At 42.2% G+C, this 26674-nt stretch overlaps 1 protein-coding gene and 1 long non-coding RNA gene across 27 annotated transcripts in view; one reads left to right on the top strand and one right to left on the bottom strand.

Annotated features, from left to right (window-relative positions):
- Positions 1–26674, bottom strand: part of PTPRD (protein tyrosine phosphatase receptor type D) — a 1166566-nt gene that overhangs the window by 95169 nt on the left and 1044723 nt on the right. For 17 of the 26 annotated variants that reach the window (XM_079959081.1, XM_079959070.1, XM_079959090.1 and 14 more), the window contains 4 exons: positions 18917–19126; positions 15882–16042; positions 9781–9795; positions 8695–8807 (listed from right to left, as the gene is read on the bottom strand). In XM_079959081.1, the coding sequence (XP_079815207.1) occupies positions 8695–8807; positions 9781–9795; positions 15882–16042; positions 18917–19126 (499 nt within the window). The remainder of the gene's footprint in view (positions 1–8694; positions 8808–9780; positions 9796–15881; positions 16043–18916; positions 19127–26674) is intronic. The other 9 variants (XM_079959093.1, XM_079959072.1, XM_079959076.1 and 6 more) reach the window with 1 other exon arrangement.
- The window catches only part of LOC307206655, a 386119-nt gene that overhangs the window by 171504 nt on the left and 187941 nt on the right, over positions 1–26674 (top strand). The window lies entirely within an intron of this gene.

Raw genomic sequence — 26674 nt, 5'->3', positions numbered from 1 at the left:
TTACTCAGAGTACACTTACTGAAATGAAAGGATTGAATTTAGTAAAACTTAGTTGAACTCCACTCTGTCCATACATCAAGAGACCATGTTAACTCAAAATACTGTGCAAAATACAAAGAAGATTATTTAATGGACACATTTGCATAATTATATATGTCATAGAAGTATCTTGTATTAACCCGTATGTAGACAAAACAGATGGGAAGATTTGCCACATGCTAGTAAAGCAACGCACTGGCAGCTATTTGCTTCTGAGCAAAGTAGCACTGGTTTTGATCTTTGAACCCTAAACTGTTTGGAACCAAGTTACTTAAAATACTACCTATACCCATATGGACCAACCTCAGCATTATGATCTGTTAGACAGGCCCTATGCTTATGATCTTCTGTAAGGGAAGTCAGGACGGAAGGCAGGAGAAACTGGGCCTTCTCGGTGGTGGGTCCTATCTAGGAAACTTACTCTCCTGAAACCTGATTAGATTCATTTTAAGAGGGCCCTGAAGCTGGGTTTTTTTTATGTTAATCTGATTTTAAACAGGAGGGTAGGTCATTGTCTTTGTTCCTGTAGGTTGCTTCCATGGTTGTTAATCAGAATTTTAAATTTTAGGATGGGATGGCTGGCTTGAAAGGAAACAGTTCTGCTGCTCTTTCAAGTTTTACTATTTAAATTAGAATTTTGACATTGTGTTTCAAAATGTTGTAAATGCCACGTTGAAAATACATTTATATTTAATTTTTTATGGTGATATTCAAACCCTACAAAAAAGTAAACCATGCCTTCTTTTCCCCCTTGACAGCATGCCAATTTTACAATGAATATAAAGGAACAATGCTACACACAGCAGTACAAAGGCACAGCAGTGAAAGCTGGCAAAATTCAGCCCAGAGAGATGCATGAAAGATCTACTGCACCTCAGCGCTGAGAGCTAAATATTCACATTTGCTCACCTCCCACTGATACTTAACTAAGAGAGCAAACACATCCTAAAGTCTGATTCACACTTTATACTACAGATGTGTTCGCTGAGTGTACACCAACATCTCCTGGTAAACACTTTAAAGTAAACACACACATGGGAAAGCTCTGATCTGCTACAGCTCCCTGCCATGGTCTTCTGTGATTTATGAACACATGCCTTTACATTCACACTTTGAAAGGCAGACTAAGACAACCACTGATATGGAGTGTTATATTTGTTATAGTGTTATAGCTCAGTAAAACTGAACAGGAATCAGACTCTTGCGGAAAACTTATTTCTAACTGGGGATGTGTGTATTTTCCTTTAAGGCTTTTTTATTATTATTTAAAAAATAATAATCTAATTTCTGCTCACGGGAGACATTTCACTTTAACAGAGCAACTAGCAAAAGGTTTGCAGTTGAAATGGCATGAGGTTTTTTTGTGCTTTTAATGTTGTCAATGCACAGTTTCACATGTGCTGAGGAAGAAAATACAATGGAACCTCGGTTTCCGAGCGTCTCAGAAGCCGAATGATTCGGAACCCAAGCGCCGAAAACCCAGAAGTGAATGCTTCTGTTTTCGAAAGCGCCCCAGAAGTCAAATGGCTTCCGAGGTGTGTTTCTCCATTTTCTCAGTGGAATTTGGTGACTGCCCATTGCGCCTCAGTTGTCGAACGTTTCAGAAGTAGAACAGTCTTCTGGAACGGATTGCGTTTGACAACCGAGGTACCACTGTATTCCTTGCTTAGAATGCCTCACAACCACAGTGCTTTTTTCTTTTTCTTTTCTGCCAGTACATGCTGGCACCTTATTTTCTGGGGGGAGGGGGGAGATAAATTAATAAATATAACTATGAACGGATGCATTTGCTGGATATTCAGGGAGTAGGAACTAAACCTGGGTGACAAGAACAGAGAGAGGGAAAGCTGAGCACATCACAGGGCAAGCTTCAGAAATGACTACATACTCTCCCTTCCCTTCCCCTTCCTGCTTGTTGTGGGGCTACGCATTTCCCCACTGGGTGAAGGAGAAGCGGAGGGAGCCACTCTGGTAAGGCAAGCTCTGATTGGGGTGTGGGGAGGGAGGGAGGGAGGGAGGGAGGAGAGACTGTTGTGTGGGTGCATGCACGGTGCAGAGGGGCATCGGTGGTTTGTGTTACAATTTTCCGTTCCACCTTAAGAACAGATGTGTAGATTGTTGTATGTCACATGTCTGTTTACACTCCAGCACAGCTTGCTGGGAACTTCCGTTTGTGTATAGCTTATGCTGCTTGCTCTTGGACACGAAAGGGAGAAGACATGTTTTTTCCTTTGTCCTTATGCTTGTAAATATACTTTACACAGCGTCTATCTGCCCTTCTGTTGCAAAGAGTTTTATTCTCTGCTGGCTTGCGTGCTCAGCTTCTGAAAGCTTCTGAAGCTCGAGCCGCAGTTACATGCTGATCCAAGGACTGGAGTTCGCCTGGCAGTCAGCCGGTGGGCTGGAGCCAGCTGGGGGCTTGCAAATTGCCCCCGTTCCCTTGGAAGCATCCCAACAGTTTGTGCCTGTTTCTGCCGGGGGACCATGCCTGGTGCTTCAAGCTTGCCTTTGCCACCCACCCCTTCCTGGAGAGATCCCCGGGGGGGGGGGGGAATCTCTGCTGAGCATCCTTGTGGGAGAACCTGCCTAGGGGGCCAGGGGCATGCAATTCTCAGAGGAGGAGATTGTGTTCTGCCCTGCACACCTACGGGAGCTGGAGGAGCAACAGCTGCTGCAGCACCCAACTGTGTGCCTTTTGGGAAACATTAGCATCAAGGAGATGGGCCAGGCAGAGAGAAACAGACTGTCTTTGCAAGAAAAATTGTGTGTGTGTGTGTGTGTGTTGCAACCTCCAGATCAGTATTTGAGGAGGACGAGGAGGTGTTCAAATGAGGTGAGGGGTGAAGAAAGCATCTGCACTTAGATGCCTCCCACTGCAAAAGCTTGTTTTTCTCCATCATGCCTGGCAGGCATCGTTTTATTATTATGGGCTGCATACGGCAATACAGTGGTACCTCGGGTTACATACGCTTCAGGTTACATACGCTTCTGGTCACAGACTCCGCTAACCCAGAAATAGTGCTTCAGGTTAAGAACTTTGCTTCAGGATAAGAACAGAAATCGTGCTCTGGCGGTGCGGCGTCAGCAGGAGGCCCCATTAGCTAAAGCGGTGCTTCAAGTTAAGAACAGTTTCAGGTTAAGAACGGACCTCCGGAACAAATTAAGTACTTAACCCGAGGTACCACTGTAATAATAATTTATTACTTATACCCAGTGCTTTTACTCTAGCAACTTCATGGTGAGTACTGCCACCATTTTTTTTCTAGAAAAAAAGCACTGCACAAGCTTATTCAAGTCTCCATGTTCAGAACCTTTTTTATTTTATTTTTAAAAAAACCACCCCCCTAAACTCTTAAATACCATTTTCACACAAGAGCCACACTAAGGTAATTATAATGTATGCCAGTTTCAAACAAACATTCAGGAGGACCAAAGAAAGATGTTTCCCGTGATACTTATTTTTAAAGCGCAGCTCTGAAGTCAGGGATCAGTTTACACTAAAATGTGGTATCAGCCCAGGGATTAGGAACCTATAAATATTGCATTATTTGCTGTCTGGTATGAATAGACCCACATAGGCATAATTTGAACACAAATACAGCAACATATTTATGATCTATTTTGATCTACTATGGAAGACTAAGAGAAGCCAAGAAAAAGTGTCTCTGCAGTGAACGCATTTCCTCTCCTTCAGACAAGCGCAGCAGCAGCAGCTATGATGTTCACACCAGGACCCTGCATGTTTGCACTTTTGTGTTAAGCCATAGTTTGGGCTGAGCATTTTGTGCAATCAGGGCCACTGAGCTGCAGCGCATTCTGTTGGCTTTGTAAGGAGGAGAAGGGAAGGAGTTTAGTTATTGTGTTAGGTTCACTGCTAGCTTGAAAATCATCATGGAATAAAGGTGAGAGAGGGTGAAAGAATGACTACACTGTAAAGCTGTCCTCAGTCCAGCCACCCCTCTGAAATCTCCTTAGGAACTTGCAACACTTTCTAGAGAAGAATGTGTTGCAATTTTGACTCCTTTCCCTCTGTGCTCTTCATTTGACATGTTTTCACTGCTCTTTCATATTCTCAATGGGTGTGGAAAGTGTTAAAGAAAGCTAGTAAGCTATAGATCAGAAAAAAGAGGGGAAGGGAGAGAAAGCTTATTCTTATTCTTTTAATATATATTTGAGGCAGAAGTGGGAAATTATACCTTTGCACTTAACAAGGCACTGCAATGAAATCTGAATTATTTAACCTATAGTGATCTTGTGTGTGTGGCATATGAATGCTCCTGCTTGTATAATTGTCTGCCCTTCTGCTACCACAGACACAATGGATCAGGCCCTTAAATCTTAACTTCTCTGTCTTTTTGTCTTTTTCCATTGAAATTATTTGGTGGTGCCAAACAAAAGAAACACAGAGATATACAGAGGCAAACCATGCAGGCAGGACAACAGGTCTTCTGCAAATGCTGCTGAACTACTTAAACAAAGATGCCGCAAAAGGTAAAATTATTCCCATGACTTTCTTCTTAACTATTACTCTTATGGCGAATTCACACATGACTGTAAATCTCTGGACCTCTCTTCCTTCAATGACTCCCCACTGAATATGGAAACTGCTTCCATTCAGAAGTACAGTGTTTGATTTGATGTAATGTGACATGAAAGCCCTGCCTGTGAGATTTGATCTCTTATGGTCGTTACACACAGGCAAGTTATCGTTCAGCGTTGCAACCATGGAGTGAGGAACATGCATGAGTGAACTGACCCTTAGAAAAAGAACTAAGTAAAAGCAGAGTCCTTGTAAAAGCATGATAGATTTAAATCTTAACATTGATGAGCAAGTACAGAGGCATTACTTACAATATGTGGTCAGGAAGCTACAGTAGTACCTTGGTTGATGAACTTAATCCATTCTGGAAGTCCGTTCTTAAACCAAAGCATTCTTAAACCAAGGCATGCTTTCCCATAGACTCAATTTACAAATGGAACACACGCAACAGGAAACAGAACATGTTCTCCTTCCAAGGCAAAGTTCACAAACCAAAACATCTACTTCCGGGTTTGCAGAGTTCTTAATCCAAGTTGTTCATAAACTAAGCTACCATAGGTACCACTGTATCATAAACCAAGGTACCACTGTATTTCTATGTAGAGGCCAATGAAGGCAAACATAGCCAACCCCTTAATCAAACACACTTTGTTGACCCATTTCCTCTTCCCGTGTTTGTAATATTTTTGGCTGGTCCTGTATATTACACGTTTCATTGACACTACATACACCATGGCTAAAACTAATCAGGTTTACATCTCAAGAGGATTTTAAGCTAGGGGCTACTCCTGGATTGATTTTTGTCACCTGAAGCTCAAGTGGTCTCAGTGACATAGAGTGCCTTCCATTGGCTTCAGCTGGTGGCACAGCTGCACCCATATCTGGACAGCAAAAAGCCTAACCTCTGTTGCCTGGTAAGCTCTAGATTAGATTACTGCAATGCGTTAAACATGGGGCTGCCTCTGAAGATGGTTTTGAAACTTCAGTTGGTGTGGAATTCAATGGCCAGGTTTGCTCCCCAGGGAAATACAGTTTGAACATATAAAGCCACTCCCGACATAAGGGGGGGGGGTTGTGGGCTCACGCCCCCATCTACATCCTCGCGGGGCTGGCTGCAGCCCCGCGGGACTAGGGATTCCCGGGTTTCATTAGTATTCATCATTCACTGCGCCAGCCAATCGGCTGGCAGCGGGGGCGGGCTTACTAGGGGGCATTTAAGGTCGGGGCAGCCCATGCTCACCCCTTTCTTTCCTTTCAGCAGCTGCGGTTTCCCACCCACCCACCCTCTAGGTCTGCATTTGGACTTTGCTATGGGCTTCGGCTGGTCGCCGCAAGGGGCCTGGTAGGAGTTTTTCCATTTGGCTAATTGGCTGTATTTTAGAAGCCACATGGTTTTTTCGCCTACCTCGTAGCAAAACGTCACAACACCTTTGGTTTGGGTGGTTAGGCATTGGCAGGGGTATTATTATGCAAATGAGGAACGCCATCACCTCCCCCAAATCATAGAATCATAGAATCATAGAATCATAGAATCATAGAATCATAGAATCATAGAATCATAGAATCATAGAATCATAGAGTTGGAAGAGACCACAAGGCCATCAAGTCCAACCCCCTGCCAAGCAGGAAACACCATCAGAGCACTCCTGACATATGGTTGTCAAGCCTCTGCTTAAAGACCTCCAAAGAAGGAGACTCCACCACACTCCTTGGCAGCAAATTCCACTGTCAAACAGCTCTTACTGTCAGGAAGTTCTTCCTAATGTTTAGGTGGAATCTTCTTTCTTGTAGTTTGGAACCATTGCTCCGTGTCCGCTTCTCTGGAGCAGCAGAAAACAACCTTTCTCCCTCCTCTATGTGACATCCTTTTATATATTTGAACATGGCTATCATATCACCCCTTAACCTCCTCTTCTCCAGGCTAAACATGTCCAGCTCCCTTAGCCGTTCCTCATAAGGCATCGTTTCCAGGCCTTTGACCATTTTGGTTGCCCTCCTCTGGACACGTTCCAGTTTGTCAGTGTCCTTCTTGAACTGTGGTGCCCAGAACTGGACACAGTACTTCAGGTGAGGTCTGACCAGAGCAGAATACAGTGGCACTATTACTTCCCTTGATCTAGATGCTATACTCCTATTGATGCAGCCCAGAATTGCATTGGCTTTTTTAGCTGCCGCGTCACACTGTTGGCTCATGTCAAGTTTGTGGTCAACCAAGACTCCTAGATCCTTTTCACATGTACTGCTCTCAAGCCAGGTGTCCCCCATCTTGTATTTGTGCCTCTCATTTTTTTTTTTTTGCCCAAGTGCAATACTTTACATTTCTCCCTGTTAAAATTCATCTTGTTTGTTTTGGCCCAGTTCTCTAATCTGTCAAGGTCGTTTTGAAGTGTGATCCTGTCCTCTGGGGTGTTGAAGGGTAGTTCGTTAAAGGACTCCAGGGGGCGTTGCCTCATCCGAAACCTATGGAGGCTAGGTCTTAAAGCGCGCTCCCGAGCGGTAACCCCTCGGGGAGCGCCTAGGGATGTTCATCTCGGGGGCTCCCCCTGTTGGTGCTTAACCCTTCCCGGTTTTATACCAGTTAGTCTGATAGGGCCAATGCCTAAAGCCAATACCGCTCTTACCTGTAATCAATAAAGTTGTGGCCATTTTTCGCCCATTAACCTAAATTCTGGTGTCCGGTGTCTTTATTTATTCCATCTGTGGGAGGGGGCGGGAATCGCCACACAACAATCCTGGTCCAACTACACTGACTCCCATTTAGTTTCTGGGACCAATTCAAAGTGCTTGTTTTGACCTATAAAGCCTTAAACAGCTCAGGACTGCAAGACCTCAAGTACCACATATCCCCATATGAACTGACCCAGAACAACATAAAATTGCCATGTTTTTGTGCTCCGCCATGAGAGGTCAGGAGGGTGGCAACATGAGAACAGGCCTTTACTGTGGTGGCTCCCCATTTGTGGAACGCTCTCCCAGGAAGGCTCACTTGGCACCTTCTTTATAGCTATTCAGGCACCAGTGAAAACATTCATCTTCATCAAGGCCTCTGGCTTATTAAACAATCTAAATGTGTTGCGATGGTTTGGGGTTCTTTTTTTCTCTTTTTTTGCTATTATGTTATGTATTGTGTGTTTTTATTTTTATGTTGGAAAAAGCCCTGTAATAGGTGGTATATAAATTTAATCAATCAATCAATCAATCCAAGAATTGCCAATGTGGTGCCCATGGGCAAAATGGTGCCTATGCCTTCTCCTGTCTGACATCCCCCCACACTCCACTCCCCACTCCACTCAATGCCCCCATGACCATGAGGTGGTAAGGATAGTGATGGTTTATGCCACTGAAAAGTACATAGAGCTGAAGGAGGAATTTGGAAGAGTGACTCTCTTTCCCACTTCTTCTTTTGGTTTGATGTGCTTTTCTACTAGAACCAACTTATGTCCATATCCCGAAAGAAGTGAAATAAGTGCATGCATACACACTTCTTCTTATTTTCTCTCTCTCTCTCTCTGGTTGATACAGTGGGAGGGGAACAGAAATTGCCAGTGGGTGGCACCCGCGGCGTTCACTCACTTCAAGTTAAGGTGGTTAGGTTGGTCTCAACTAGGGCCAGGGCCTTTTCAGTACTGGCCCCAACTTGGTGGAACGCTCTGTCACAAGAGGCTAGGGCCCTGCAGGACTTGACATCTTTCTGCAGGGCCTGCAAGACAGAGCTGTTCTGCCTGGCCTTTGGTTTGGACTCAGTCTGACCCTTATGTTTCCCTCCCCTTATGGTTTTGACTTTTAAAATGAGGCTGCATTTTAAATTGCATTTTAACCTGTATTTTAAATTGGTGTTTTTTTCCCCTATTATGTTTTTACTGTAATTTTACTGGTGTTAGCCGCCCTGAGCCCGGCTCTGGCCCGGGAGGGCGGGGTATAAATAAAAATTATTATTATTATTATTATTATTATTATTATTATTATTAAATGTTCCCACATGTCTAACCATGTTGGTGTCCTCTGAATTAATTAAGCCTTCTCCATCTCATTTTTATCCTACAACAATTGTCAGATCACAAATACTGAAGAGTTTTTGTAACTCGAAAAGAGAGAGAGGAAGTTTTGCATCTTACCTGGAGTCTGAAAATTAAGGCGCCGTAGCTCTACTGGATCTGTGGGGTGATGGGAAGGAATCTCCTTGTTGTTGGGTATGCTGCTCTTTCTAGAGTCCGTCTCTGCCCTTTTCCTACATGGACAAAGTGAGCACCGTCATTAAGAAGTTAAATTCACCATTTACAAAGAGATATATTTCCTCCTATCCTTTTCCCTCCGTCTCCATATTTTAAAACGCAGTGGGAATACTACATTCTGTGGGATTCATTTAAAAAATGCAACATTTTAAAGAGAGTAAGCTACGGTACATACAGAAACTGGGGGAGGAGTTCAATGGACTGCTAAGCGGTTCGCTCCATCAGTACAAGCATTTTCTGCTAGCCTGATGGAATGATCTGACCTCTTCTTCCCCTGCATGCAACTATATAGGGGTTTTCTTGGCACCCACAGAGACAATTAGGGGGTGCATAAGAGGAGGAGATGCAAGGAAGCCCTATTGCCCTAGCTTCAGCTCCTTCTGAGGGCTTCTGAAGGCAGGATCAGTCAGCTGAATCTGGCCCATATTGTTTGGAATTAATATGATTTATGAAGCAGGAAATCTTCATGCGTGTAGTACCTAAAGTCATCATTACAAACAAGTAAAACTGGGGTTTTCCTAGGATTATTTATAGAAAAGAAAGAGCTCCTTCTTCAGTAGCACCTCCCAACTAAACATGGAACTAAAGGAGGTTGATAGTTAATAACCGGCCAGTTCCTCTGCAGCTATGCTTCCTGAATAGCACCATTTTGGAAGGAAGCCAAGTATTCTTGCAAAATTGATTCTATGATAGAGAAGGCCAACATGAAATATTAAAGAGAGTTGACACTAGTATCCCCCCAAAAATGGGAAACATTCGATTTTGAAAGCTGTTTTAAGGCATCTTCACTTCTTATGTACCTGGCCATGTTTATTTAGTTTCAGGCATGAGAAAGCCCTATCAGGAGATGATTGGGTAATGCACCTGGGATCTCTTGCATGCAAAACCAGCACTGTCCTACAGATACATTTTATGTAGATTGGTTTTCTAGGTTTCCCAGTCGGAGAGCAATTGTCCTTCAGTTCTCACCTGTCAGGTTTACTGCTCCATTATTATGCAGCGGACAAGGAGGGGAAAAGGTTAAATGTTAGTCGGCCAATGGCAAAGGAATTACCGCGACAATAGAAAACAGTGTTTGCAATTAGGATGCAGAATGTAACAGCCCATGAAAACATGAAAAATTTTCTAATCATAGAAAAATATGGGGGCACAGGGTACATTCAAAGGAAGTACTTCATGGCTGAAGAAACTTAAGCAACATTTGGATAAGTTTTGCTTGAGACAGAGGTTGTATCAATGGCATTCTTTTCTTAAGGCATCTCTGGAAAAAAACCAAGGCCACAATATACAGCATATCAGGAGGTAGGAGATACTGAAAGTCTATTCTATTTATTTATATCTTGCCTTTTTCCCTGACAGGGACTCAAGGCGGCTTACAAATAAAATAGAAACATAGGGAAAAAATCACCATTGAAAACAATGATCTATTGAAACATACAGGTCATTAAAATATCTTACTTGGACATATATTACTTTTGGGGAAGGACAACTGAATCTTTGGATATATATATAGAGACATCCAACAAATGCATTATTTCAAAAATTTTACAAAATCTGAGCTGCATTTATAAAAATACAGCCTTTTACACTTTTAATTTTTTTAAATTCTGCTTTCACATATCTTGGTAGCAAAGATGCCAAAACAACCAATAATAACCTCTGAGTAGCATACCTGTCAACTGCCCCCCCAAAATTAGGACATCCCATTTTTCTCTGCAACAGAGGGCAGACATTTTGGGCAGGTTGCTCTCATGCAATTTTAGGTCAAGAACTCAATTCCCCCCTCCCCCCAAAAAAAGCATTTCCCCCCCCCCCAGGTCTGGGATCTTGTATGACACCACAAAATACACGTTCAAGGGCTTTGTGCATCTCAAAAGCACTTTTCCTGAGTCCATGATTTTGAGTGGATCACGTCACTCTCAGGAGATTTTGGACCTGGAAGATGTTGTCCCATATTTGGGCCACGTCGTGTTGGAGGGTATGTAGGATCAGTGTGGAAACCCTGGCCTGTGAGCTGAATTAGGTCCTGAAGAGGGCTCAATTCAGCTTCCATTGCCACTTTCCCAAGTCACGCCCACCTGCCCCACACCTGATGCAATATGTGACATCAAGTATGGAGCAGGTGAAGATGCAGATCTCTGCTGAAAGCAAGGTTTGCAGGTACCAACGATCAGCGGTGCCTGCAAACCCTCCTCATTTCCCCTGTGTTCTCGGTAGTGGCGCCCTCCCTGTGGAACGCCCTCCCACCAGATGTCAAAGGGAACAACAACTACCAGACTTTTAGAAGACATCTGAAGGCAGCCCTGTTTAGGGAAGCTTTTAATGTCTGATGTATTACAGTATATATTTTTTAAGCCGCCCAGAGTGGCTGGGGAAGCCCAGTCAGATGGGCGGGGCATAAATAATAAATTATTATTATTATGTGTGGTATGAAACCCAACCACACAGGCAAATAGACAGCGCTTTGCAGGCACCACAGAGTAACTTTGCAGAGCCCTGTGCTTTTGTCACTGCAGTCTGATTTCAAACTACGTGGGCACAGCTTCACTTGGTGTCATGGAGACATCAGCTGATTGACAGGCAGGTAGTCCCATCCTCTTTACACAATTGCCCACAGGAGTGGGGAGAGCTAAGCATCTGGCCTTCTGGCTGGAAACAGTTCTCCACCCATGCTTTAAGAGAGATGAATTGATTAGAATAAATATTGTGATTATGATGATATTATGAACTGTGAGTACTAGGAGAGCAAATGTATGCCGCAAGAGGTAGTTCAGTTGTGCCGATCAGGGCTCGACTTTGGTGCAGGTGCTCACTCACAGCAGGTTTGGCTTACCACATTTTGAAGTTAAGTGCTAATGCCATCCGAAAAGATCTGTGAGCCCAGAGTCTAATTACCTAACTGCACCAGTGAGATTAGGGACATGGGTGGCACTGTGGTCTAAACCACTGAGCCTAGGACTTGCCGATCGGAAGGTCGGCGGTTCGAATCCCCACGACGGGGTGAGCTCCCATGGCTCAGTCCCAACTCCTGCCAACCTAGCAGTTCAAAAGCACATCAAAGTGCAAGTAGATAAATAGGTACCGCTCCGGCGGGAAGGTAAACGGCATTTCTGTGTGCTGATCTGGTTTCGCCAGAAGTGGCTTGGTCATGCTAGCCACATGACCCGGAAAAACTGTCTGTGGACAAACGCCGGCTACCTTGGCCAGTAAAGCGAGATGAGCGCCACAACCCCAGAGTCATTCGTGACTGGACTTCACTGTCAGGGGTCCTTTACCGGTGAGATAGCTTAAAATTTCCACGATCTAAAAATCCACATCTAAGTCCCTTTGCCTCTTTTTCCATCTTGTATGTTAATATCATATGCTAAACATTTTTTATGAACATTTTTGATGACCACAATCAAAAAGCTACACTGCCATCCACCAAGTCTTTGTTTTTAAAATCAACTTGCCTCTTAAACAATAAGAAACACAAAACACTAATTTCCCCACTGCTGAGAATATCTAGGTGGTAAACATACTAATCTGTTTGTACTACAATAAATGCAGAGCCGTAACTACCGTATCTTTTGCTCTATAAGACTCACTTTTCCCCTCCTAAAAAGGAAGGGGAAATGTGTGTGCGTCTTATGGAGCAAATGCTATCCCAGAAGCCATAACAGCAAGAGGGATCGCTACTTTCGCTGCGTGGCAATCCCTTTTGTTTTTATGGCTTCTGAGATTCAGAATATTTTTTTCTTGTTTTCCTCCTCCAAAAACTAGGTGAGTCTTATGGTCTGGTGCGTCTTATAGAGCAAAAAATACGGTAATTGCTCGGGCCCCCGAATCATTCATGTTTTGGCTCAACATGCAGATTTCAAGCTATACTGATTTTAGATCCTTCCATCGCAAGGGTGAATGTGGTTTACTTGATATGCATTTGAAACCTCTCCCCTTGATTAAATTATCTCAATCTTTTCCTCCCTGCACATGCCACAGTTGAAGGAAGATGGAAGTGATCATTGCGATCTTGGTATATGTCTGATTTTATAGCTCACCCGGGTCATGTACTTGCAGAAAGGAATTCACACAATACCACATGTAACTGCCATACGCACGATGTACGCAAAACCAAGAAAAACCTATTAAAGGAAATTAACTGTACACTACTGTATATGAGTTCCTTCTCCAAATGTTACTCTAATTATGATTGAAGATAGCTAATGGAGAAAAAAATGTTATTGGGCAGCATTATATAAATATACTAAGTAGATAAATAAAAGGAATTAAACAAAGCTCTGAAATATGCACATCAGTTGTCAAAATTAATGTCCGACTTGGTTGGAAATAATTGATTGCTCAGGCCCAATCCAGCTACATTTTAAAAATAGATTTCATAACACTAACTGGCATTTCTTCCCTCTAGAACTCTGAGAATTTCCATCTAGTGGTTTATCCTGGTATGTGACTGTAATAAAGTTCATTCATTCATTCATCTAGTGGTTGTGGCTCTGTTTACCTCTCTCTGCTCTGCTTATATATTTGGGTAAATAAAGCAAATATTACAAAGCCAGCCTAAACCTTCAGTGCTTTCCCTAGTTCAAAGGAAGATAAACCCTTCAATGTTGATACTAGAAGTTTCCACAGATCAGACGTTCTTTGTGCTTAACAATATTGTCCGAAATCTTGTGATAAACTTTTTCACCACTAGAAAGTAGTACTAGTGCATATAGAACACATTTGCAAAATATGGATGTATTAAAATTATTTCTAGTTACACCATGTCAACCAACTGTTGTCCCTCTCCCACTGCACCTTGGATGAACCACAAAGCACTGATTTGCAACTTGATTTCTAGACTCCAGCAAACTTCACAACAGCTTCTAATTTTGCCATGATTCTCAAAAGCTGAGGTGGGTCTCCCATTTCCAGAGAAGAGCTCCATCTCTTTCTGTTATCTTTCGGGGGGGGGGGGGCAACTATCTGTGGTTGCCTAGCCAAGCAAAACATAAAGGAGACACGCTCCAGTCACATAAGGTTCCCGCTTTTTGTTAAAATGCACAATTACCTTCTTGAGGAGAATTCTTTGAGTGCATAGTTATATGTGCTGGTTTATGTGCTTTTGCGTGTTTTGTTGCGTTAATAACAATGTTGTCCCTTAAGCATTATCGTTCTTTTAATTGTGTTTTGTCTACAGCTCCTGGTAAAGGAGACTTCTCCAAAAAAAAACACATTGAGCTCCATAAACATCTGTTTGCCAGAAGTACTGGAGCTTGTTGCCTTCTCCTTGGTGAATTCTCTCTCTTTCTGCCAGCTTGGCTAAGGCCAGGGGATGCTGCCAGGTTCCCACCATTCAAGTTCATTTAGTGCTTTAAACTGGAGGTATTGTATGGGTATCGCTTGACTCATCATTAAGTGACAAAGGGAGAGGTTGGTGGAAACACTTAGGAAAATGGTAGTATGACTCAAACATGGCCTGCAGAACTGAATGCATGAACACTATCTGCATATTTGATGCCAATTTAGATGCAGATATTTTTGAAATTTAGGTACAGTACAGGACGGCTGCAAATCTATACTGGATTACATGGGAGTAAGCTTCACCAAACCTAGTGTAACTTACTTCCAAGTAGGCTTACAAAGGACTAGATTTGCATGGCTGAATTGTACTTGTAGTACTTACAGCTATGCCACAAGTATCAGAGAAAGAAATTATTTATTTTGCAAATTTATCAGTATTATTAAAACATTTATATGCCCCCTTTCAACACCAGCTTTCGGGTGGCTTACAAAAATCCATAATAAAACAATGAATAAAAACACTCCATTTTTCAACATCATTGCATATTGGGCTGGGACTAGTTGCCTTAACTTTGGATGATTCTGGAATATGGGTGGAAAGATTTTGAAGCCCAGCTGGTAGAAGAAGAGAAATCTTATGGGTGGAGCCTAACAGGACAGGCTTGGGGGCTGGAGAGTTGCTGTAGTTGATAACAAGTTTACCTTTTGTGAAAAAGCTGATGGATACATCTTTGCCTGATCTGACTTCTGAAAGGAGGAGCTACTGCTACTCTTTTTCTGCATCAGTAACTGAGCATATTTTAAAAAATTGTCCAGTAGCACCTTAGAGACCAACTAAGTTTGTTCTGCATATAAGCTTTCGTATAAGCACACAAAAGCTTATACCCAGAACAAACTTAGTTGGTCTCTAAGGTACTACTGGACAATTTTTAAAATTTTTAAATTTATTTCAACTGTGTCAGACCAACACAGCTATCTGAATCTTGAGCATATTTAGCAAGCGGTCATCTTCCTAGCATCTTTGCTGAATTTATTTATTGTGGTTTATGGCTGGGCATCAGGATATTGGATTGTTGCTGTGAACTGACCAACTGTATCCTAACAAGAGCAATGCCCACAACTTGGAGGTCACTAGGAAAATAGGACACTGTGTTTGGAATTAAGTTCATCCCCAGAATGGCAAATAAAACTCATTCAAAATGTACATATTTAGCTGCGAACCTAGACTTTGGGGTAAAGTTTCCTTAGGACTGGACAGTATCCACTGGTTGAGTTTTATTAAACTACCAGTTATTTATAGTACGTTTCCATTCTTTGTATTTGAGGAAATACTTTAGTTCTTGCTACCTCTTGAATGATGTGTGTGCATGGAAGCTTTTGCCCAGATAAGCTGGTGTATCACGTTTCCAGTAGACATGGCAGAAAGAAAACAATCCCTAAACTTTCTCACCTAGCCGTTGGTTCTAACAGAAGGCTTACACTGCCATTGGGGCAACTCAACCTTGCGAAATTATTGCTTCCTATTTTTATTTTGCATCTCTACAGAGATCTAGGAAAGACTTCCAGGCCTCTCAGAAGTCTATACGCAGCCAAATGCTCCTGAAAAACCAAGGCTTGTAATAGAAGAATTTTGCGTATCCGAGACATAACAGCACGGATGAGAAAGGTATCCGTAACTGATGAAACTGAAGAGAAAGGCATCTGTAAAAGGAATCACATTTCTTTCTACCCCAGGAATGACTAATATAGCTAAACTATTATCTAAACTATAAACTATTTTGTAAACTTACCTTTTGTAAAGGAGTATAGCTATAACAATACAGATGATAAACACAACTGCAAGAACTGGTCCTACAACCCAAATCAAGCCTTCTTCTTCATCTGTAATTGGCTGGGGGTTAAGATCCACTGATACAACCGTTTCAGAATATGGGCTGGTTGCATACATGGTCTAGAGGGAAATAAGATTCATATTTAACAGTACAGTACCATTTTTCAAAAATACTCTAAAAAATGGGTTTTTATCAACTGAAGCTGGGTGTATTGGGCTTTTTCCATTTCACACTCAAAGCTTTTATTCAAAGCTTTGGGCCAGTTTCAAGATAAAAGTAGAAAAGGGAAACCAAATAAGTGCATTGTATAAGCATAGAAGTAGACTAAACAAAAGCCCCTCTTGCACTTAGACAAAACTCACAGAAAAACCCCCACCAGGGAACAATCCTTTGACTAGAATTAATTAATCTCAATAGGCTCAGCCCAGCACACAGACATGACAGGCTTAAGAGCCAATTAGGAAGACACTTGTATGTAAAAAAGTTAATGTCTACTGCTACACCTTCCCACAATCCTCTTTCCATTTGTGCTTAATTATTTTTTAAAACTGTATTACATGCAGTTAAAACAGCTCAAGCATAAAAGGGACATAAGAAAGAGATGGATTGCATAAGAGGGAAAGCACAACTCATTATTTAGATCACCTCAGGAATTCTCCTTTTCGTTACATTATTTTCCAACTCTGCAACATTTCACTGATAAAGTCAGTGGCAAATTACTATAATTAAAGAAACTAGCTGTGCATGTCCTTGATTAGTTCCCTCTTTTCCAAAGATGTTTGGCAATGAGCACCACTGACTGAGCAATATGTCTCGCGGCAAGAAAAGCCTTCTTTCAGAGGCATGATAAGACTCCACTGCGAAGCTCACGCCTCAGTAACACCGATCAGAGATTTCAAGAAGCAAACCTTATGACTTGCACAGGATATGAACAGTGATGGTTAAAATGTTGATAGTGATTCAACATACCCAGAAATGTGAGCCAAGTCAATGCGCAGTTTGGTCTCCTTGGCACCCGCCAAGGGTCATAGACACCTGGAACAGGTGATACTCATGTGCCTGGCACACAACCACCAGCGTAGCCACACTCTGAGCTTTCATTTTTTAATTAAAAAAAAAAAACCCTAAGTCTCTAGCCCTCCTTGAAAGGAAGTTATGAAATGAAACATGCAACTACCATTCAAAACTATTTCTGTAATTTGGCTTCTCCTGCCTTTCAGTGTGTTTAACTAATGAGTGAAGTGAAGTCAGAGCTGTGATTGATGAGTGAGTTGTTTGGAAACCAAGTGATAAGAATCCCTGGGGTTCTAAAGATCTGCTGTTTTGCCCTCCCTTAGTGCCGTTCCCCTGCTTCTGCCTCATTTTCTAGTCCTTGGAATCGCTCTAGTTTTATCTTCATTCCCCCCTAGCAACTAGGATGCATCTTTCCTATGGTGGGTTCAAGGTCATATTGTAACTTATTTTGTGCAAGTACTAACAAGCAATAAGTGCAAGTGGATGTTAAAGGAACCAACCCCAATCCCACAGCAAATGCAAAATGTGAAAACTTTGCAAAGAGGTTGAGACGTGTCTTTTGCTGCACAGGAGCTAAAGACCAGGCTCTCAATAAGAATGTACTGTGAAGAATGCCACCTCAGAAGTAAGTCTCTTTGTGTTTAATGCAGCTTCCATTCAGCCTAGGCTATGGTTTTGCACTTGCACTGGGGAGTGTGTTTGTGTGGAAATGGGGTTCTTGTGCCTTTAACAGTTGTGGAACAGGCAGAAATTCAACAGCATAAGCCATTTCTACTATGGCAATAAAATTATGGGGAAAGCTTCACCTGTTCACATTCTGTCTCTCATACATTTTATTACATGTGTGTTCCCCAATTTGTTTTGAGGCCCTCCACTACATCTGCAAAAGTGGGCAGAAATTTGCATAGGACACAAGTCTATGCAAATTTTATGCAGATGTGTTTCCCCTTTTGCAAGTGTTTCAGAAGGTCCAGCCCACAGAGAGTTTACTGAAGCCAGAAAATTCTGTTGAATCCCCCGATAATATCTATATGGCAACACATGCACACTGTGAATGCATAACCGTTAACCTTTTACATGCATGTGTGCAGTGTCAGATTTACGTATAAGCTAAACAAGTTTAGGGCCCCACTCTCTTGGGGCATAGCTGTCAACTTTTCCCTTTTCTTGCAAGGAATCCTATTCGGAATAAGGGAATTTCCCTTAGAAAAAGGGAAACGTTGACAGCTATGTCTTGGGGGCCCCTAAAAAACTTAAAGGGGAAAAAACTGGGTGCACATTTCCAAAATATAAGATAAAAAACAAATAAAATAAAACCTACATACAGCAGCAGTGTTTTGTGTTGTGTAGGCTCCTTTGATGTAAGTAATGGGCTCTGCCTGCTAGCCTGCTCCCTAAAATATCACTGGTTTGAACATTTCTATATATAGGGTGCCTACATTCTGCATGGACTGGTTATTCTGTTATGTGCAAATGGCTTTAGATACCTATTAGGTCCATAAATTACCATATAGCAGATATTCAACACAAAAAAACAACAAGTATTTGTTGATGATAAAGGACAGCTGGACATGTAAAGGCCCATTACATTCAGGAGCTTAGGGCCTCATCAAACCTAAATCCGGCCCCACATGTGTGCAAGGAGGGGTAGGGGTGGGAAAAATCATATATATATGGCATGTGCATATTGGAATAAAGGCAATCCATAAGGCAATTTAGGCATTGGGCAAACTTGCAGCATCCTTGTGCACTGAACTTATCCAGATTGCTGGGTATGTGAAAAGGATCTTTACTTTTATGTAGAGAGACTTATCCAAAACTGGCAAAGTCATTCAAATAAGTCAAGGGAAAGCGCCATTTCCCACAATATGCAATTAATATTATGAAAGGAACAGAAATGTCAAGCGTTTGCTCGAACGCTATGGAGGCATCGGAGAGATACATTTTTAGGAACAACATAAAACTTGCAGTCAACTTACGGATTCCGAGTGTTCCATAACAGCTAAAATAAAGACGACATATTCTTGGCCGTTTTGGAGCTGCTTGTTTTCAAAACCACCATACTGTTTCTTATCCCCCAGGGTGAACTCAGTAGGAAGAACTTCAAAGTGTGCTGCAATATATGGCTTTAAATCTGCTTCCCTCCCCAAACGAATACTTCGGCGTTTCCGTGCTATCTCTTTAAGTAGCTTTGGAGTAGGAGAGGAAAAAAGAGAGAGAGAAGGGAGAAAACAGAAAGATAACTGTAAACAAGATTAATGTAACTTATTGACAGGCTGATTTTTTAAAAAATGTATTAAGTCCTAGGAACTACAAAAAATAAAATTCAGTGTCATTTCATGACAACCCCAGTTACAGTTATCTGGGAGTTAGTCCCAGGAGGCTTGCTCCAGAATAGAAATGTACAGGAGTGTGCTATAAATTACAATAATGCCAGCACTTTTATATTAAGTAGTACGCCTCTTTAGAGTTCCACACAACTTGCAGCCTCATTCTCAGTTCAGGAAAAACCTCTGTTACACTTAGATAGGAGTAGGTACCATTCAATTCAATGGGCTTACTACTGAATGGAAATGCATAGCGTAGTTGTACATCTCATTTATATATGTAAATCTCATATATACTGTTTATTCTTAGCAAGAAGAGGATGTCAACATCAGATTTTTAAAAATGAGTTTTTAGTTACTGATATTGTTGTCCACACTAATTCTTTTTAAAGGAAAACACACAAAAAAATAAAGACTACAAGGCATTTGAGATATGAGTATTATCATTTCCCCCCCATCACATATCAAATGACAGTCAACAACAAGACACTTTTTTCATCAAGTTAATGGTTTTTTATTGCAAAATTGAAGCAAAATATTTTTTAAATGCTACAGCCAGTACAGAAAAAAGGTAAGCGATCTACGGCACTCATTACGACATCAACAGACTGCAAGTCAACCCACACCCCAAAACTTTTTTAAATAAGAAAAATTAACTGTTTTTAACTGTTAAAAAAGTTACACCATTTATGCAGTTAGCTTAGTGCTTGTTTAACACATCATGCTAAACCAAACCTTGGCTTATTGCACAGACGAGTGTCTGCGGGCCCCCAAAGAAGCCACAGATGCGGCTGGTCCTGATCCTCCAACGACTCACCTCCCTGTTTTGCCCGAAGGTGAGCACTCCTCCTGTGAGTACAAAGGTCCTAATTTATCATCACATTGTGTGATGGCCTGGGACTCAGGCTCGGACTCAGGACCAGAGGAGACTCAGTCTGCACTGGGTAGTTTTCCTCGGGCATCATCTGAACCAAGTCTGGGGCCTGATCCTGGAGAGTCCCAGTCTGCACAGGTTCCCCTGCAACGAACACCAGCTGGGCCAAGTCAGGGGCCTGACCTTGCCCTGGCTCCAGATGCAGGGATTACCTTGTTGCCTTCAGATGGGCCATCACTTACAGCTGCTCTACTATTGGTTGGGTCAAGGGAGGCTGAGGCGGCCCTTGGGTCCAGTAACTCACTGATGTCTCCTGAACTGCAGAGACTAAGGTCTGGGAGAAGAAGAGACCTGAGGACTTGCAGGAGGAGTGCTCGCCTTTGGGCAAGACAGGGAGGTGAGTCACCAGGGGATCAGGACCGGCTGTTGCCCCGACAAAGATAAAAGGCTGTTGGACCCCGCCTCAGGTTGTGGGAGCAACATTGCTGTATGCCAGATCCTGACTGAGATCCTGTACCTGCCCTTGCCTGGTTTCCTGCTTTGTATCCTGCCTTGGCCCTGTTGGACTGGCTACCAGCAGAACCTTCAGATTCTGGACCAGTCCTGGACCGCGTTTCATAGGTTACCCCCAGGCCCAGCACACATTGTGTTTAACTAACTATTAATGCCACAAATCGTGACATTATGTCTATGCTGCAGAATGTCAATACCAGTGAACAGGTTTAGGAATGAAATAAGTATTCAGTTAGCAAAAATGTTTACAAGATACGCTAGCAAGAGGAGTGCATATGACCTTCTAAGAACATATGGATTGGCAATGACACAGAGGAAAGGGAAGAAGATCATGGTGAAGGGTGTAGCCACAACTGGTACACACCAGGACTAGCTGAATATGGGGAAGGGGAGGTTGGGGACTTAGGAGGAACTCACAGGACGTCAGAGGACATTGCAGGGCCAGCCAACAGTTCAGGGGAGACAGAGGAGGGAACACATCATCAGAATCAGAGGTTTCCCCATCTTCACAGACATGGAAGGCTTTGAGGTGTCAGGAACAGGGGGAAGTGCACTCCAGGAGACTGAAGCAGGTAAGGGAACACAGCCCAGCTCACTAGGGGCCAGGTGGAGATCATGGGACTCATTAGGATGTTGTGGTCCCTCAGCTAGATTAGGCCCAGGGCAGGTGAGGGCCACCGGCTTTGTTAAGTGGAGAGACACAGCTACTCAGCTGGAACAATCAATCAAGGTGCATCAATCAAGCTTGCAAAGGATAGAAGGGAAGCAAGGCAGAGACTCTGTGTCTGCACAACTTTCTCCGTCGATGGAGCACAGCTTGGCTGCTTCAGGAACTCCACCGGCCTGTGAATTCGGGACAAACCCCAGGTCCCAAACCTGGAGGCAGCAGTTTGACCTTGCTTGTTATATCATACCTGGACCAGTTTTTGACCATTTGGGTGTTGCCCTTGGGACTGTGTGCACTATCGGGACTTGCCCCCGGGTATGCTTAGGTTCAGGACAGTACAGAAAACTGTATTGTAGAAAAAGACGTTTACATTCATCCTTAATTGTCGAAGCTGAAGTTACATATAAGTCTGGTCTCTAGAACCAAAGGAGTAAAATTTTGTAAAGGGACAACTGTACAAAATATTTATTTTTGCCCATGCCAAAAGAATTGAGAAATTGGTTTTCATTTGGAAATCAAGATTTGTGATTACATGTGTATGTCTCTGCACTAGCATAAGTAAGAGAGGAGGAAGATTTCACCCTAAATCACATGAATGAATAGACCTGAAGTGCACCCCTTCCTTCATTCATATTTTAGTTATAGATGATGTTGTTGTCATATATCATTAGCATCATGTGCATCCCTTGAGATGCTTTCCCCCCTCCCGATCAAGGTTAATTTGAAAAGCAATGAAGTCATCAAAATCTGTTCCCAAATACCTTCCAGATCCCGTCCATAATATGTTCTTATTCTTGTGTGTATTTTTTTTTTTGTAATACTCTTGCAGATTCTTGTAATACATTCTTCTTGCAGATTTCACAACATTTAGAAATGCATTTTAATATTATTTAGCAAAGGCATTTTCATGTTAATATTAGGATTTCAGCTGAAGAAAGTTTAAATGCAATGTACTTAGAAAATAAAGCTAGGCAGAACTTACAAAAGGCACAAAATGCAATATTTAGATGCCACACACACCCTTTTGCAGAAAATAAATGTATAAATGGCATTTAGCATAAAAGTTAGAGGCATTAGTTGACTCTGCTGAGAGAGTCTTACATGAAATAATATCATCTTCACTGTTGGTTCACAGAATAATAAAATGCATGGGATGGTGGGACTTCCAGTGCTTAGTGAATTCAATTTGAACAGCATATGAAAGGAAAAGACACCTCTCTCTCTCTCTCTCTCTCTCTCTCTCTCTCTCTCTCTCTCTGTTATTTGAAATTGGTTTATGGTGTGCACAAATGTAAACATTCTTAAGCATCTTCTAAAGCTTTTACTACAGATTCATCAACATCCTTCCTTAAGTTTTCTAGGCTTCATTGGGTAAATGGTATCATCACCTACCGCTTTTGGAAGTTGCTGTTGGAGGTACGCCCTGGAACAGGCATAGGCAAACTAGGCCCTCCAGATGTTTTGGGACTACAACTCCCATCATCCCTGACCACTGGTCCTGTTAGCTAGGGGTGGTGGGAGTTGTAGTCCCAAAACATCTGGAGGGCCGAGTTTGCCTATGCCTGCCCTGGAAATATGTTCTCAAGAGCCAGACTTTCGTAATGCAAAATGTTAGTGGTCAGAGAGGGCATTACTTCTCTTCAGCTGTGCAGATAGCATTTATGTGTGAGGTTTGCTACATTATCGTTGAAATAATGGCCAATCTGGGCTCATGTTACTTTCTTTTAGTTTATTTCTCCATACTCTGTTACAGATGTCGGACACTGCATATGACAGAAGATGCCTAAAGGAGACCACCTTGCCCTTTATATACCCAGTGGGCAGAGCTTTTTTTTCCAGCTGGAGCTGCGCTTGGGCACCTCTCAAGTGACAGACACCATTGCACATGTTCCAGTTTGTCAACATCCTTCTTAAATTATGGTGTCCAGAATTGGACACAGTATTCCAGGTGTGGTCTGACCAAGGCAGAATAGAATGGTACTATTACTTCCCTTGATCTAAACACTATACTTCTGTTGATGCAGCCTAGAATAGCATTAGCTTTTTTCCTGCTGCATAACACTCTTGACTCGTGTTAAGCTTGTGGTCAGCTAAGGCCCCCTAGGTCCTTTTCACATATACCACTATATCAGTCGTCAATACTTTTATCAGTGCCAACACTGTGAGAAGTCCCATTCAACAAATACCCTTTCCAGTGTTAACTAAAGGTTTCCTGCCTGGAGATCTCCAATTCCTTCCTGCTGAACTGGGTGGGGGTGTGGGGGAGGTAGGGATTAATGATGAATAGCTTCTTAATTTTGCCAGTGCTTGTTCATGTTAATTACTGGTGTCCTCTTACTTCTTTCAAATCGCAAAATAATACTGTTGTGCTATAAACAACTGAGAGAAAAATGAGAAGAAACAAGTGATCAAAGATCGTCTCCTCTGCGGATACAGAAACTGACACCGAGGTAATTAAGAAAGGCTATTCATCACTAATTTCCTTGCAGCAACCAACAAGAAGCGTTAAAATGTGCATGGACTGAGAATAAAGAAAATGTTTCAGCACAAGGACCTTTTGAGGCCTCGATAGTCTTTTATGTGTTCACACACAGGACAGGATAGAGCTGCAATTGTGCTTTACTGAAAAATACTAATGATAAAAAGTCACAAAACATGCAGCAGGACAACACAGGAAACAATGAACTATGGCAATGTGACCATGAAACTATCTGCGTTCTCCATGAAAAGTGACTGAACAATGCATAGCAATTTCAGAGGCAAGGAGTTTAGCTCTAATGGCAAAATCTAATCTAAGGCTAATTCTGCCTACAGAGACAACCCTGAAGTCACTGTATTTCCTGATACTTCATTGTTATGGATAAATGTATCACCGCTGCAAAGCTGGAACACCTGCATTGATAATATTTGTATAGGCATTCCATGAGCACAGAATTAATATGCACAACTTAAAACAGGGAGTTCTCTTAGAAGCTTAAAAAAATCTAAAGTATCAGAAACTTCAGAGTCTCTGCATGAAGAGTAGCTCACTTTGGAGATGTTTTCTGTCCCCTCGTGAGTTACTATTGGAAGCAATTCTGAAAGATATATGAAGGGCTTCAGCTCTCGATCAGAAACAATTTTCATTTTCCAGTCAATGCATATCTTATTTCTTCCACCATTAATTCTACAATGTGGTCTCAATTGCATCTGTAAAAAATGGAAAAGAACCCATCCTGCCCCAAATGTTTCTGAATTTAATAAATGTCCTTTATCAAACTATTATACAGATTAATGCACCACAACTTGCACGATGATTAAAATGACCCTTTGTTATGGAAAGCGGCAGCAGCAGCAGCAGCACAGACCCAAAGAACTTAATGGCGAGAAAGGTCAATGTCAACTACAGAATTCAGACTGGAATCTGTTAATTTTGCTGAAATGGACTGTGTAGTTTTGCAAGTTAATATTGGTCTGGGTCCCGTAACTGGACTGTTGAATTTTTAATTGTTCCGCTGTGTTTGATGGCAACTAAAACTGAGTTTAGCTGCTTTTTGCCTCTCTAGAAAACTCCAGGTCATTAAAAAGAAGAAACCACATTAAAGCAAGCAGTCTGCACATACTGAATGTTGTTAGTACAAGCAAAGCACAGCCGAAAGTCATGGAAATGGCTAATGGCTTAAGAGAAATACAGAGACCTCCCATTCTTCATAACAATGACCAATGGGTTCTACTGAGTCCTGAGGAAATCTGTGTAGACATTGTGCCTGAAATGAGACTGGACTATATTTTTGTTGGGGTCATTCAAAGAGAGTAAGCTCTTTAGGGTTTTGTTGTTGTTGTTGTTTGTGAAGAAAATGGAAATTGGTGTTACTATGAATTTCTATTTGAAGAGTAGAGTGGAGGACAATCAGTTAACAGGATGGTTCCTCCAGCTGGGGGAGTATATAGGCAAGGTATAGGCCCGGCATCCCCAAACTCGGCCCTCCAGATGTTTTGGGACTACAATTGACATCATCCCTGACCACTGGTCCTCTTAGCTAGGGATGATGGGAGTTGTAGTCCCAAAACATCTGGAGGGCTGAGTTTGGGGGTGCCTGGTATAGGATTTGAAGAATATTGCCTCCTCTTCCACAGAGAGGGGCCATGCCGCTGTACAGACCATACTGACAGAACTATGGAGACCCCCTCAATCCCTCATATGAGTGAAGTCTATAAATGACACTCAGTACAATAAATGATGCCACAAGGACAGGGACACAAAAAGATACTGTATAATAACACAGAACTAGAATACCTCACGCATGATAATGAATTTTCAGATAACTGGGATGACCTCAGTAGGAATTTATTAATTATTATTATTATTTATTGAATTTCTATACTGCCCTATACCTGAAGGTCTCAGGGTGGTTCACATAAAATATCGAATACATAAAATCCAAACAAAACCAACAACCCAATTAAAAAAAATTCCCAAAGAGCCAGCATTTTAAAAAGGGTATAGGATGTACAGAAGATCTAGTCAGGCAAAGGCCTGGTTGAAAAGCAACTTTTTTGCCTGGCGCCTAAAGGTGTATAGTGAGGGCGCCAGGCGAACTTCCCTGGGGAGAGCATTTCATAGACTGGGCTTTCATCCTATAGTAATAAGGAGATGATGTGTTGTTCTGAACGCCCTGGGAACTTATATAGGATGGGCTGGATAAACCTGGCTCGAATGTCTCTATAATACTGGCAACGAAGAAGGGCATGTTCCATTGTTTCCTGCTGCCCAGAGCCCCATGGGCATTTCCTCTCCTCGTATGGTATCTTCCTATAGCAGCCTTCTTGAATTGCTGAAGGGAGAGCCTGACAGCGGGCCAAGGTAAAAGCCCTTCGAACAGCCCATTGGAGTAAGGAAGGGAATACTGTGACTACTAAATTTTAAGCACCGTATCCACTTTATAATTTTGATGAATGTGTGGATGGGTGCCCATGTTGTGACCCTACAGATGTCTAGAACGTGGAGACTTCCTTTGAATACTGCTGAGGTATCAGCACCCCAAAAAGAATTTGGAGTTGAACCTGCAACAGGAGACTTGTCCAGTGTTGAATGTAGCATTTTTCATTTTGACAAAGTAATAATAACTAACTAACTAAATAAATAAAAGCAAAAATGTACACCCCACCCCCGAGGCCATTCCATTGTAACTATCCAACCTCCCAAAATTTCAACACCTCTTGTGATGGTTTGACCCCTTTCCATTTCAACAGCACAAATTCTATAAATACCTCCCACATCTCCTCAAAATCATTTCTCCTGCATATTCCATCTTACTTTAATAAAGGTAAAGGTAAAGGGACGCCTGACCATTAGGTCCAGTCGTGGCCGACTCTG

This window comes from Podarcis cretensis (assembly GCF_951804945.1).
Source record: "Podarcis cretensis genome assembly, chromosome: 17".
In the NCBI taxonomy this organism is placed as follows: domain Eukaryota; kingdom Metazoa; phylum Chordata; class Lepidosauria; order Squamata; family Lacertidae; genus Podarcis; species Podarcis cretensis.
This window is presented reverse-complemented; position numbering and strand designations above follow the sequence as displayed.